General features: G+C 40.4%; 3 protein-coding genes across 4 annotated transcripts in view; 1 reads left to right on the forward strand and 2 right to left on the reverse strand.

Moving 5' to 3' along the window:
- LOC137984811 (protein phosphatase 1 regulatory subunit 21-like) overlaps positions 1 to 6,854 on the reverse strand; it is a 31,053-nt gene extending 24,199 nt beyond the window's left edge. Inside the window, exons 1-6 of the mRNA XM_068832097.1 lie at positions 6,671 to 6,854; positions 6,331 to 6,399; positions 5,136 to 5,213; positions 2,830 to 2,898; positions 1,199 to 1,294; positions 798 to 868 (exon numbers count right to left, since the gene is read on the reverse strand). Of these exons, the coding sequence (XP_068688198.1) occupies positions 798 to 868; positions 1,199 to 1,294; positions 2,830 to 2,898; positions 5,136 to 5,213; positions 6,331 to 6,399; positions 6,671 to 6,733 (446 nt within the window). The 5' untranslated portion in view covers positions 6,734 to 6,854. The remainder of the gene's footprint in view (positions 1 to 797; positions 869 to 1,198; positions 1,295 to 2,829; positions 2,899 to 5,135; positions 5,214 to 6,330; positions 6,400 to 6,670) is intronic.
- A 50-nt stretch (positions 6,855 to 6,904) lies between these two features.
- LOC137984352 (DIS3-like exonuclease 2) lies at positions 6,905 to 13,509 on the forward strand. Its single transcript, XM_068831504.1, has 2 exons — positions 6,905 to 7,006; positions 7,139 to 13,509. The coding sequence occupies exon 2, from the start codon at positions 7,173 to 7,175 to the stop codon at positions 11,124 to 11,126; it is 3,954 nt and encodes a 1,317-aa protein (XP_068687605.1). The 5' UTR covers positions 6,905 to 7,006; positions 7,139 to 7,172; the 3' UTR covers positions 11,127 to 13,509.
- LOC137984353 (intraflagellar transport protein 43 homolog A-like) overlaps positions 13,044 to 15,000 on the reverse strand; it is a 10,175-nt gene continuing 8,218 nt past the window's right edge. For both annotated transcript variants that reach the window (XM_068831507.1, XM_068831506.1), the window contains 2 exons: positions 14,588 to 14,650; positions 13,044 to 14,123 (listed from right to left, as the gene is read on the reverse strand). In XM_068831507.1, the coding sequence (XP_068687608.1) occupies positions 14,013 to 14,123; positions 14,588 to 14,650 (174 nt within the window). In that variant the 3' untranslated portion in view covers positions 13,044 to 14,012. The remainder of the gene's footprint in view (positions 14,124 to 14,587; positions 14,651 to 15,000) is intronic.

Raw genomic sequence — 15,000 nt, forward strand, 5'->3', positions numbered from 1 at the left:
TGGCTGTCTTTACCCCTCATATTAAAGCAAAGCAAGGGCGGTGACTTGGGGCGATCTCGTCTCAAAAATTGCTTTCGCATCACAAAGCAACAGCCCGAATCTCCATAAAACACCACAGCCTTAAGGCCAGATAAATTTCCTATCACATGAACTCCACACAGAGCGATTTTGGCGGATAAATTCCAAATAATGGTTGACTTGTTATAAAACTCCCATGCATTCGCCTCTCTGTGTGGCTACGGCCTTTATACCTTGATGGCGATCATATTACATTCTGAGATATACCCAGATATACTCAGCTTGGGCTGCCTGTGCTCTAATTGGCCACTCAAATTCCAAGTAATATCCTTTGCTTTTCACCTCCGTGCGGAAAAAAATCATAATCGTTGCAGGAATAAATGAGTTGAAATCATCTTTTTGTGTTATACTATCTCACTGTTTTAGTATCAATACTAAAACATACTAAAATAATAATTATTATTATTTTTAATTATACTCAGTGTCGGTGACTAGTGGTGCATATTAATTTTTACTGAGCCGCTTTGCAGCTCGGTAAATATCCACTATTACATAGCCACATCCACTTTGGCGAACAGCTGTTAATTGATTCAAATTCTATCAAGAAAATGGTGGGGAAAAGAGGATGAACTTCAACAAGACAAAATTAATTATTTTTCTTCTCCCTTACCTTTTATGCCACCACATGAGTTACATGTATTGGCATACAGAATAGGAAAGTTAACCTGTGTCCATTTTGTGGAGTTGATTTGAAGGAAGTTAGTTCATGTGCTAATCACCTTTCAAAAGTTTCTAATTTCTCCTGAAGGGATATCATTGTTCCCTTGTGTTCTTGGGTTGCTTCAAACAGCTATAAAGAAAAAGGAATTACAAATTTTAAAAATCTGAAATAACCAATAAGCTGGCAGGAAGAGGCTTCATCTACATTTATCTACTAATTACTGTTCTGCACATAAACAAACTACAGAGGCCAAGTGTGTAGTTCAACTACAAAAAACAAATTTATTTAAGACATAAAGAGATACAAAAGTTTCATTGCTGACTTAAAGTGTTTCTTCTGTTTTGTGGTATTTAATGGCACTTGTAAGTGTGGCTAAGTTGTTAGGGCATTGGAGCTGCAATCCACAGTCCCCAGCTCCAAGTCCTCTTGGAAGCACATCAAGTTTTTAAAACATCTCACCTCCCTCTGTAATCTTTCATTCTCTTGAATCTTTATTTGAAGTTCTTGATCTTTCACATCATTATCATCTGGCTTTGTTACACCATCAATTCTTGTCTGAAACAATATTTATTTTGTACATCTTATGATTTAATGTCGACTCAATCTGCAAGTGGTTCATTAACAGCTGGCAAGTAGACAAAATGGATGGATATTCCTACTGCTATGCTACAAACTGTATGACTTTGTCAAGCTGTTTTTAAATATTCTCTGCCTACTTTGTACTTCATCAATACTTGTCAAAAGTATTAAAATTTTGCTAGGTTTCAGTTCCCTGGCCAGTCTTCCTGAAATGAAATTATTTGCCTTAATAAGTCACCTATCCTATCCTATCCTATCCTATCCTATCCTATCCTATCCTATCCTATCCTATCCTATCTATATTTACCTTCGGATTTTAGAGTATACAGTAGCTTCATGTAGCTAGTATCTCGAAGTATTTACCATCCCAACCATGACACACCACAGAAGACAGACCACAACCCCAGGAACTCCATGCCCTACTCTTTGTGAATAGTGTGTGGCTTCTTTTACCTCCCACAGGGTTCACGGACATTGAAGGGCTCTTACACAAGGACCGAGCTCCTTCTCACTATATAACCACTGTTACAGTAGCAAAGCATTCCAGATTTTTTTTAAATCATTATTTTATCATTTAATGTAATGAAATCAAAGTTTCTACAGAGATTACAACATTAAGACATACAGTAAGGACAAGATATAAATGTTTCACAGTAACAGCGAAGCAGAAAAAAAAACCCAAAAAAAACAAACAAACAAAAAGAACCTGCAAGATCCCACATGAGTTTTCTCCACTAAAATTATTATAGTTTCTGTTTAGCAAGGTTTCAAGAGGTTATTTTTGTAACACTCCTTCAGCATTCCAGGTTTCATACAATGTAGTTTCCTACAACTCAGTGGTAGAGAATCTAAAGAAATATTTATCATTTATTATTATTTATTATTATTGGAATGCCATAGGTTCAACTCCTGTTAGGAATACTATGATTATCCCCGGTAACCTGAGTCACTATCAAGAATACAAATCAATGATGTTCTTTTTACCTGAGCTCTGTCTCCTTTCTGGACTACTCAAGTATTGGAAGAGTCAGGGAGGGCAGTCAGGGTGGTTTAGTAGTTATCAACCGCACCTCCTACCTCTGTGACCCATGTTCAATCATGGCCTCTAGTCGTAATTGAGTGCCGAAAGTAATTAGCGAATTACTTTGGTTTAGCATTACTTCACTCAGTGATTGGTTCAAAGTTCTTGCACCATTTTTTCAACCAATCAGAAGTGAAACCAAAACCAATCGTGGCTTGCACACCTGCGCACTTTCCCGCACTTTGTGTTGGCTATGTTTAATTACTTTGAGTTTTGATTGGTTTACTGGATTGTCTCCGTCCTTTTTGATTGGTCAAAGTAACTATTTTGGTTTTGGTTTTACGAGACTCTATTGAAACTCTCTCTATTATTATCATTGATATTACTATTATTATTTTTTTAATTATTATTATTATTTTTTTTTTTTTTTTTATTATTATTATCTGTATTAGTTATGCCAGAGAATAATAAAATAATAGCATTTGTAAACCTTTCCTTTCCTGTTCCTTCCGTCATACTCGTCAAGTTCTTCCTGCAAAACAGCTACTCTTTTTGACAACTAGAATATGCAAACAAATTAGATCAAAATTAATGACAACTTCACTCACAGTTTAAGAAGATTTAAAAGAAGAAGGTTGAAGGACAATAAATTTATCAGGCCTACATAGTCATACAACACACAACAATTTCATTAAATTATTTTTTTCCCCTGTAATAAATTGTCATGTGAAGTTTATGATGCTTACCGTATTATAACAAACAATAAAAAAATACCACAAACCAAAAACTACTAGCTTGTGTACCTTGCCAAAATCCATCAATACAGCAATATGTAGAAAAGAACACTTTAACAAAAATATAGCATTACTATTATTGTCTTCAGAAATCCAAGGCCATGTAAAAATCCTCCCTAAAAAACACTTTGCATATCGAATTCCACAAAAAGTACCCACACATTTGCATTCTGCCTATAGTTGAGAGTAAAATCTGAAAATCACTTCAAATGATTTTATGCAAGCAGCCAGAAATAAACTGACTAGTTGCATGTGCCACAGAGGGTAGATGTTTTTGGAATTTAAACTGTAGTAAAAAAAAAAGAATAATTACTGGGTTGCCTATGGGCAAACCCAGTCGAGGTCTGTGTTTAGTTTGTTTGTTTTCTTGTTTTTTTTTTTTTTCCGTGTCGGTAAAAGTCGTGCCTGTCACTCCCCTGGTAAGTGGTGTCTTTGTGTATAGAGCCTTCTGCGAGTATTTTCTTAGGATCGAGAGGGTAGTGGAACTGCGTAGATTTCTCTGGTGGACACAGTAGAATCATTAACTTAGCCTGCAATGGCGTCGAAAGTCATGCAACGCGAATGGCGTTTTAGTGGATCCTTAAACAAAATATACCCTTATGGAGCTCAATAATGGAAAGTCAGTTGGATAAACTAGGCATGAATCTCAAAAGCGACGAGTACTGGACTTCGACAACAATTTATCGCCCGTCGAGACGAAATCAAAGTGAGCAGTATTTACCTGAAGTACATGGTAATTTGACACAATTGAGTTTCTTGTCTTCACGCACGCAATCAAATAGGAAGAGGTTTTCGCCTCTAAGAGCAAATATGTTGTTTGTTTCAATAAAATTTTCGCTGGAAAAGGATTCTGTGGTATTTTCTGCCTTTGTGAATTATAATATCATGTTGTGTATTGAATTTTCGAGCTTAAGGTTGAAATGTGATATGGGAAAAGTTTTTTAGTATTGCTCTGTAAGCAGGAAGGGTTCACAGGCCTGTTGGAAGCGTGCTTGAGTTTCAACAAAATGAGCCCCAAAATCAGTGAAAACTTGTGACGCAGATGAATAATAAAGTAGCTGCTATTTCCAAAATGATGGAATTTCCTGGTGATAAATAACGTCGTACGCGTCTTGGAGAGTAAATTTTGACTTTGCATAAACAAGAGTTGGGCGATTGTGATCTTTGTTTTGACTTCGCTCATTTCATTGTCAAACTTTATAACACTTGACAGAAAAAGAAACTTACAAAAACCCGGTATCTTGCCATCATTTGACACAGATGCTTCACTGTTTGGCGAGTAAACATGCCGCGGTAACTTAATCACGGCCCCCGCTGAATTCCGGCCATGTCACTTTCGATTTTGCAATTTACTTGAACGTAGCAAAATCTCCTAAAATGTTTGTCGCTGATCGTAACTTTTTATATTCTATATTCACGGTTTAAAATTAATGTTGTTTTCATGTCGTAAATATTTTATTTTCGATCGACCGTCCGGGAAACTTCCTTCTGCTCTTTCTGAAAACTGTGTTTCAATAGTTATTTGCTTTTTCATCAATATTTGTTTTGCATAAAGCAAGCTAACAGAATCTGTACCTTGCTGAGGTCGCATTTGTTAACGTTAATAGTATTTTCGGTCAGATGTTTCTGTTTTTTATGAGGGGTTTATTGTTTTGGTCTCCCATCCTAACACTAACCCCGCGAAACAGGGTTTGACTTCAGTGAAGTTTAGTATTACAAAGCTGTCAGATGCTCAGAGGGCACACTTGTGGTGAAAAGAAGTTGTGAGGGAACTTGAAAATTATCAACATGTCAGCCCAGAAGCCAATGTTTCTCGCTTCTCTTTTATTTGTTATTCTTCAGAGACTGGAATGCTGTATTTCAATACCACACAATTCAGTGCCTTCTGATTTTCTGTAGCACGTACCACAGGCAACCCAGTGTATGCTTCACAGAAGCATCTCGTTTTTATTTCAGATTTGCTCTTCATCAGTGATGACCAAGTAAAAGACCTGAACATTACCTGGTCATTTCTGAACTGCAGGCTATCAATTTCCTGCTCATACTTCCTTATTGACTGATCTTTCTGTCGCACATTTTCCTACAACATAATATTATAAATCATCAAAATAACTACTGGTACATATAAAATCACAAATATGAAAAAGTTAGTGGTACATCTGAAAATTGTTCATATGTCATCTTTCCACTGTGGGCAATGTTCCACTTAAAACATCCCACCACATGACTCTGTCAGCCAAAGCCACAATATGCCCTTGGAGTCTCTATTATTCATGTATCCTTACTGCAAGGGAATTAATTTTGTCCAAGATTTGACCATGCCAATGCATCGGTTTGGGGTCAACACAGAAAAGAAAAAAGAGCCTCCTTTTCTCATCCCATGCACTGTCCTGTCAAGGATATTCCCATGTACAGCTGAAATTTTTAGAGATAAATCTTCCCTAGGGCTGTATGAGCAAATAAGCATTTTGCAACCACACCAATATGTGTGGGCTACACGGCCAACGTTTGTAAAAACGTAACCCTATCCTTGTACTTGTACATGTTCTTTGCCATGACTTTAACATCTTTAGTTCCCACGGCCTGCTCCCGTCTGACCTTGTAGCTCAGTCAGTAGAGCAGCGGTGATCTAACCCAAAGGTCGTGGGTTCAATTCCCACCCTGGTCAGAGTTTTTCTCTGTCCTTATGTGGGCCCATTTCCATTAGTAGGGCTAACCCTCACATGGTTCATATGGGGTAGAAAACTAACACTTCACATTAGACTCTAATCAGTTAAGTGTGTTCAAACTAAGTGCTACATGGCCAACATTTGCAAAAACGTAATCCTTCCTTGAGTTTGATGAATGTCACCTATAATCCTTGTCACATTAGTTGAGAAACAAGTGATGTCCTCCGCTCTCCCCCAATGTTGGTTTTGTGATATGGCTCCTCTAAATCATTGAGTTAAACATTGGGGAGGAAGAATCACACCTAAAAGTCAGAATATTAGTGCTGTATGTGGTGTCCAACTTTCTTTGGCGAGGATTGTAGCTCCCATAAGTATCCTGATGCTCAGTGATAGAACAGACATGTAGCTGGATGGCCAGAATTTCAACTCCTTCTGGCAGCACTCAGGGTTTTTTCTATCAATTAATTCCACAATCTTGTTAAGTATCATTGCGGCATATAATATTTCCAGGAAATGTAAATCTGTTACCTGAAGTGACTTAGTTTTTTCTTGTTCTTCAATCACAGCTTTCTTTAAAACAGTATTTTGTGCTCTTTGCTGTAAGTATGAAAGCAAGAAGACAGATGAACACAAACCCACTTACCCCACCCCCTCTCCTCCCCCTCCCCCCTCCGGCTGGAAACAATCAGACGGTTTTCCTGTTTGTAATGTATTTAACCATGAATTAATCAACAGAAAAGTGTTTCACTTCCACGACTTTCACATAAATCAAAGTAATATATATTACATAGACACACCAGCAGCACAAGCACTGTAACTTCCTCCCAAGAATGCAAAGATTTGCCAGAAAATCAATGATCGTGAATACCTTTGCAAATTCTGCAGCAAGTTTCTGATACTTTGTCTGCAGATTTTGAGAGTCTGCACTCATCTTGGCTTGCCAGATTGAAGGCCTTCCACATCAGAGCGAGAAATTTATTCCAAAATCTTGGTCATGTTCTTGAAAGGTGTCATTTGAACCATCAGCCGCCATCTTCTTTTTCCTCAATGGTGACACGTGATTTCCGTTTTCGGCCCTGAAGTCTCATGGGAAAGGGGAACAAAATAAACAACATGGCTTCCTAACTTGAGTTGGACCCGTATAGTATTTTCCATCATACTTGGATTCCTTGGTTGAATTTGTGTCATTGCCTAGTTGTATCAGGTACATCATCATGTCTTATTATGAAATGGGAGCTCTGTTGACGGGTCATTGTTTGAAGAACTGAAACTTAATTGATCGTAGGTAGTGTGCCGTACAAACAAAACCTATCGTACTTTCACTTTTTACCTCCAGGTTGAGTTGCTATAAAGGTTTGCAAAAATTGTTTATGGAATTGAATGCAATGGATAAAGGTGCAGGAGGGAAGAAAAACGAAGGGGGAGTTGAAGCGACGTTTTTAATGGAAAAAGTTGTGAACAATTCACACTCAGAAATGACGGAAGAGAAGAAAGCCAAGGCGGAAGGCGTGGATGCACGTGAAAATGCAGGTGACAACGGTGGAGGTACTCAACCCAAAACAAAGCGCAAGAGGCGAAAGAAAAACAAAAACAAAACTGTGGGTGAAGATTCTGTAGCTGTTGCATCAGCTGATTCCACTTGTGATGCAATGGAACTTAATTGTGATGGTACAACTTTGTGTGACTCGACGGAAGTGCTCGACAATAATTGTGCTGACAAATCAACAACCGCAGAGTCTGAGGGAATTAAAAGCCAAGAACTGATTGAAGGCAAGAATTCTCGACGGTCTAGGAGGAGGAGAAGAAGAAAGAATAAGTCAAGGTCGGATGCAGGAGATTGTGAAACCTTGCAGGTGCAAGAAAGGGCGCCTTGTGGTAATTGCGATGAAGGCGAAGAGAAAGCGCGAGACGATAATTCCCCAGGTGCTACGTCAGGTATTTCTTCTTGTGATGCAATAACACGTAATTTTGACGGTACAACTTGTGATGAGTCAAGCACTAGACCCGACGAGTGCGCTGGAAAATTCAAGCCGGTGAGTCATACTAAAGGAAACGCGAACCAGAATAACAAAGACGGCAAGGAAAATCGAAAGTCGAAAGAGCGTAACAGGGAAAATTCACAATCGAGCGAGGCCACATCAGAGGAAACTTCTTGTTTCAAAGGAAACATGGTGAAGGAAGAGATTCTAAAAGAAAGTCTATCAGTAGACGACGGCAAAGAAACGCAACCAAGACTGGACTTTGTTGAGCATGTAGGCAGTGCGAAAAAGAAAAGAAACAGACAAAGAACGAGGAACCAAGCCCCTGAACGTACAGGCTTTGAAGGGAAAGGTTCGGCAAGCGATGAAAGTTACCCCCGCACTCCAAGAGATGAGCGGCGGCAGAATGACCACATAGGATCAACGTCAGGGGAATTGAAAACACCAAGCGCGAATCATAAGAGTCCAAAATCCCATAACAGATCCTCAAGGAGGGACTCGTTCACTGAAACACCGAGAAATAGCGCTAAGAAACAAAAGCCGCTTTATGAGAAGTACTGGTCGTCAGAGGAAGTGTCAGAAGGTTTGAAGAGAAAGCAGCTTGTAAAAGGAGTGCTGAGAATCAGTCAGAGGAACTACGAGTTTGCGTGGGTCACTGTGCCAGACCTAAAGCGTGATGTGCTGTTAGAGGGAATGCTAAAGCGTAACAGGGCTCTCAATGGCGACATAGTTGCTTTGAAGATTTTACAAAAGGGCGATTGGAAAGTGATGACGGAGGAGTTACATTACAACGGAATTACTCCAGGTTTGAAAGACAACGACATCCAGGACACGACTAAGTGTATGGAGGCCATGTCTCTGAACCCAGAAAGAGATACGCAGAGTGCCTTGGCTGCAATCCCACACAATTACACGGGATCGGCCCACAAAGATGATCCCATAGACGTAAGTCAAGTCCCAGAGCAGTTTTTGCAAAGAACTGCTAAGGTGGTGTGCATCCTTGAAAAGAAACACACTCGTGTGGCCACTGGACATCTTAAACCCTTCCCCCACCCCAAGGATTTCCCCGACGGATGTTTCTCTCCAAGTGACAGTCGGTTACCTAGGATACGTATCCCACGCGCGAAATGTCCTCCAGGGTTTTTTGAAAGACCACGTGACTTTCAAACATCTTTACTGGTTGCACGAATCGTCAGTTGGCCCGAGACCTCTGCAAGAGATTCCTTCTTTGCCATTGGTGCGATTGCGCGAAGTCTGGGCGAAGCAGGCGAGATTGAACCAGAGACAGAAGGGATCCTTTTGGAATACGGGATCGACTCAGGGCCATTTTCAGACGAGGTCTTGGCGTGTTTACCGCAGGAATCACCCTGGAAGATACCCCATGAAGAGTTGGAAAACAGAAGGGATTTCCGTGGGGATTCTGTATTTACAATCGATCCAGCAACTGCGCGAGATCTCGATGATGCGATCCACTGCAAGACAATTAAAGACAATGTATTTGAAGTTGGCGTCCACATAGCCGATGTGAGCTACTTTGTTCGCCAAGGGACTGCATTGGATGAAGCCGCCCTGGAAAAAGGGACTTCAACTTACATGGTACAGAAAGTCGTCCCAATGTTACCGCGACGTTTGTGTGAAGAGCTGTGCAGTTTGAACCCCGGAGAAGATCGCCTGACTTTCTCTATTGTGTGGCAGATGAATGAGAAAGGCGAAATTCTAAGTGATTGGAAAGGACGAGGGATTATACGTTCTCGCATCAAACTTTCGTACGAGCACGCACAAGATATGATTGAGAAACCAAAGAGAGAGTGGAACTCGGATGAACTGCCTCCGATTTTTGACGGAGCCACGACGCAAGACATTTCTTCCCAAGTTAACCAGCTTCATAAGATTGCTTTGCACCTGCGTCGGAACCGGTTTGAAAATGGCGCCCTGCGCCTCGATCAAGTGAAAATTCGCTTTCATCTGGATCAAGAAACTGGTTTACCTGATGGATACCATGTTTATAAACAACGTGACTCGAACAGGCTCATCGAGGAGCTAATGCTTCTGGCCAACATGGCGATCGCTCATCATATCTATAAAAGTTATCCAGAGAAAGCGTTGTTAAGGCGTCACCCGAAGCCTCATCAAAAACAACTGGAAGATCTCTTACAACTGTGCAAATCGTTTGGCATCTGCTTCAATGCGACATCATCCAAGACCATCCAAGAGTCATTGGCACAGTTTCCGCTGTCCTCCCCCGAGAGAGAAGTCTTGGTCAATCTAGCGATGCGGCCTATGAAGAACGCGGAGTACTTTTGCACGGGATCGGTGGAGGAAGACCAGTTTGGACATTACGCTCTTAGCGTACCTCTATACACTCACTTTACTTCCCCGATCAGGCGATACCCGGATTTGGTGGTGCACAGGATTTTAGCCGCGAGCCTCGGGATCGATGAGCCGCTGAAACAAGAGCCCGACATTGTAGACATGATAGCCGAACATTGTAATGATCGCAAAGTGGCAGCCAAGCGAGCGGGTGAGTTAAGCGATGAGATGTTTTTCGGTATTTTTGTCCGTGAAAGCGGCTCTATTGAAGAGGATGGAGTGGTGTTAAATGTGATGGATCAGTCTTTGGATGTACTGGTGCCAAAATTGGGTGTGGTGAAGAGAGTGTATCTGAAGTTCTGTCCCGGTCTTAAGAAATTTGGTTTTACCAGGGGAGAGAAAGGAAAACCGGCTGAACTGTCTTTGCTTTGGAGTGTCAAATTGAAGCTGGGAGATGTCATGTACGAAGAGGAACATGTCTTGAAGACCTTTCACAAGGTTCGAGTAATCTTGTCCACTGAAAGCGAAACAGGGACGAAGAGCGCTAACCCGTTCAAGGTTATGGCAAAAATTGTCCCACAAGTAAAATGCGAATATTACATTCCTTCAAGTCCAGCAACTGAGAAGTCTCTCAAGAAGAAAAAGGCTGCTGGACTTCCGTATCCTCACGAAGTCCGAAAGAAGCTTTTTGATTCGGACTCTCCGAACAAAGCCCGGAGTTCTGACGTCACCTTCGTATCCAACGGAGGAAATCGCTATAGGGCAGAGCTCAAGACTAAGGAAACGGCATCAAGTGATTCTGATGACGTCATTGTCGAGTCCGAAGAAGACATGACGAACTTGTCCAATGAAAGCGGATCTTCCACTGTTATCCAAAATGCTTCCGATGTCGTGACGACTGTCGTGACCCAGACAGGGACAAGCCGGTTGTTGTCGAATGCAATAAACGAAACTACCACGACAGCCGATGATGAATCCGACGATGTCATCGTGGAATCCGATTCAGAACCGGAAAAAGTTGAGGACACGATTTAATGCAATGTAAAGTTTAACTATTTATGAGACGCTTCTAATTTTTAGGAAGCCACTTAAATTATTGTATGGAAGCGATTGGCATTCCTGCAGAAATTTTTACAATAATTGTTTTGATTGGTTTATAGCGGAATGAATGAAAGATTTTAATTTTCACATTCTTAAATCGTAAGTTATTATTTAGAAATAGAATTTTACGAAACAGTTCACTATTAAGAATTGACGTATAACTTCAAAACTATCATTAAAAATGAAAGATTTCTATCCTCAATGTGATTCATATTCAACTGAGTTTATTGGAGTGCTCGTGATAGATAGTTAATTCTGTCGTATCCGAATATTACTCTTAAGCTTTCAGGCCTGTGACTAAACAGGAAACGTTGTACAATAAAACATCGGTCGTCAAAATTGTTTGATATTTTATCGATTGGCCGAACCTCGTAAAACATCCTGAAGGGGCTATGTCACGTTATTTTAAGGTGTTTCGTGGAAATCCGTACTTATTCACGAGTTTAAGACTCGAAATGGTAATGTGGAATTCCTTTACTGATAAGATTATCGTTAGACCACAAACAAGATGATTCTGAGCAAAAATGATCTTTATCCAGGCGATTTGCGATAAACATAAAAAGCGTCGGGCCGACTTTTTTCAAGATTACCCAAATGCAATCTGTTTGAATCTTGTCCATATGTGTCCATCCATGCCTCTCTTTCCTTTTGCTGTATTTCTTTTGTGTTGTTCGACAATTTTTAAGTGGTTATTGCAATGTTTTATTCTACTTTTTGGGTGTCAAGAAATTACATCATTTTCCGTGACATAGCCCCTTTAAGCGTGTTTTACCAAACAAGTAAATGTCATGGAGCAGTAATATGTAGTTTAATAAAAGGCTGTTTTTGAATCGAGAGTCGCCGTTGACTGCGGTGAGAATTTTGGCGGGAAAAATCTTTTCATTCGAAAGGAAACGCTAGTAACATGCATACGCCCCAAAATTGTTGCGTCTTTGATTTTTATTTTATGCGTGCGCATTTAAGATTTTGTTGTCTCGTCTCGGGTAGTGGAACCAAACTGTTTAACTTAGTACGCGTGATTCAAAAAGCAGCACGCCGAACGCGCGCTGAGGAAAATTCCAAGCTACAAGCCTTTGGCACGCGCATAAGTCTCGCGCTACGTTTTTCCCGAAACATCACGCGAGATTTTCATCAGCGCGTTCGACATGCTACTTTTTGAATCACGCATACTAACGTTAATACTTCAACTGATGAAGGCTAAAGCATTATCTTGCAAAGATAGTCCCTCCTGTAACGCCAGACGATTTATTCGACATGGGGACCGCTTTCAGGAGTGACATGGTTTATAAATATGCCGCCACGTTCAGTGTTTCTCTGCATACCACACCCATTTCAGTCAAACAATTCTTGGTTTGCACCCACGTGAAACGACGGCCATGTTGGATGGCAATACAATACAATTTATTTTCGCAGAAGTTGCATAATAATTAACAATTAGACCCGTAGCCCGCAAGGGCTACGGGTCAATAGCCCATGAGGCGCAGCCGAATGGGCTATTGACCCGTGGACCTTGAGGGCGAAGAGTCTAATTGTTTTAGTACCACCCAACTAGTCGGACAGAAAAGGCAACAATAAAGTTAGCGAATACAAGTTGAAGAAATATTTATTTGGCCGGAATAAAACGAAAGAAAGCTTCACGCTTTTCGATACTCGAGGACTATTACTAATAGTCATCTAGTAGCGTATCCAATCAAAATGCAGGATTTGCATTAGTCCACTAGTTGGGTGATACTAATAAAGTTTAGTTCCTAGCGGAGAGACAGGTTATTGTTCTTGCTATCCAACATGGCTGCTGTGACGTCAGATGGAAACCATGAATGGAATGAATGAGAGTTAAGAAGTGTCTAGAAATGAACAATTTGAACAGACTTTAATGACCTTATACAAATAAAACAAGTGAATGAGAGAATGAAAATAAACTGGTACATGTTAATAGAAAAAACGTGTTTGCCATCCTTCAAATTAAATACAGTATTTTATTCCCCTTTGTAGCTGTTATTTGGGGCATTTACCAAAAAAAAAGAGTCTTCCGTGACCAGCAGGGGACTGGAATAGCTACAGTCCCGACAGCTTTTTAAGTAACATACACAGCTGATTTGGATCTCAGGAAATAATGGAACATATGCTTGTCAAAATACAATGACTCCCAAAAATAACAATTTCATGTATTGTTGCGTACCCAAAGTAGGATTAATGCCCTCTACTTAATGCATGGAGGGTTTTAACAAACTTCCCTTTAGTTTCCCCTGCTTTTTGTAATGTTTCTACATTAATGGTTTAAACCCCCCCCCGGTTTAAACCCGGGGGGGGGGGGGGGACTCAATATATCTCTGGGTGGGGAGGTGCGGCACAGCCCATCATACCCTGACCCTGTTTAAGACAAATATCACTGATTTTCCTTCTCTGTTTAAGACAGAATTCCGATTTTGATACCCTGTTTAAGACATTTAGCCCAGTTTAAGACAAAAATTGATAAATCGATACCCTGATTCAGACAAAAAATGATAAATTCGATACCCTGTTCAAGACAAAAATCCCGAAAAACATACCCTGGCTGGTCACACGTCCCCATTAAGCCCTTATAAGTGAGTATCCCCCCCCCCCCCCCCCAGGGGTTTAAACACTGTTGAAGCTTGCACTTGCTGTAAGAGCCGGGGCAGGGGCTTCAATGAGTTACTCAACTGCATTTTCTGGTAAGAAACAAGCAATTTTGTGGCAAAAGAATGATATTTACAATCAGCGAGGTTAAGAGGATGTAGACATTAATAGAGCTCCAAGGCTCCAGATAAATAAACTGTGTTAAAAACGCCATGATTGTGTTCATGTTTTAGTTTCCTCCAGGTCATCTGTTTCTCCACCCTTATCCCACTCAGATTGGAGTTCTGATGCAACTTCAGTGAAGAGACGGTCCCAGTCCCACTTCTTGTCCTCCTAAGAGAAAAATAATATTTTACCACAATTATTGCTTGTAATCTCACAATCTGATAATTTGGGTAATTTACCACTGTCGATAACAGTCTAGACAACGCTGTACACGTCATGCTCGCGTCAATTTGCCATGCAATGTAATAGCCAATCAGGAATGCCCATTTTGAGAAATAAAGCAAGAACGTTCTTTGGCATTGAATATTAGCTAATATTGTGGTAAAAAACAAATCGAAAGTGGTTCAGCCTTGTCTGTACTCTTATCAACAACGATATTTGTCATCACAGTGGACTCACTCGGCTGTGCCTCGTGAGTCCACAACATTTTGACCACTGTGATGACGAATATCGTTGTCTATAAGAGTAAAAACAATGCTGAACCACTTTCGATTCGTTAACATGATTATTACCAAAGGAAAACAATATGGTCAAGACTGGGTGTCACATTCAAGAAACTGGATCATTGTTACCTCAAATACTTCAGTTTCTGGAGACAGCACATTTGTCAGAAGTTTCAGGTCAATTTCCCCATCCTAAAAAAGAAAATTAATGGAGGGGATATAGTTTTTTACTGATTAACCCAATGACTCCTCAAGCATCCTAGGACGCTCCCAATTGTAAAATTGTCTGGCATTAGATGGAGTAAAATCTCACACTCCCACAAGTCAACGGGTTATTACTCTACATGACAAAAGATTTTAACCCCTCACGAAACCAAAAATACAATGTTCTCATCAATATTAACAGAGGAGCCAAAAACAAAGATAAGCCCTAAGCTCCCTTTCACTCTAGAGAAAAATACTTCCTTTTAACACATTGACTCCTGGGGGTTTCCCACTGACGAGTAAAAATGTCTGGCCGGTTTCGGCCAGTTTAAAGGTCA

Source organism: Montipora foliosa, chromosome 14, assembly GCF_036669935.1.
Source record: "Montipora foliosa isolate CH-2021 chromosome 14, ASM3666993v2, whole genome shotgun sequence".
In the NCBI taxonomy this organism is placed as follows: domain Eukaryota; kingdom Metazoa; phylum Cnidaria; class Anthozoa; order Scleractinia; family Acroporidae; genus Montipora; species Montipora foliosa.

Coding starts and splice junctions, on each gene's coding strand:
- LOC137984352 (XM_068831504.1), top strand. CDS start 7,173: ATGGAATTGAATGCAATGGATAAAGGTGCAGGAGGGAAGAAAAACGAA.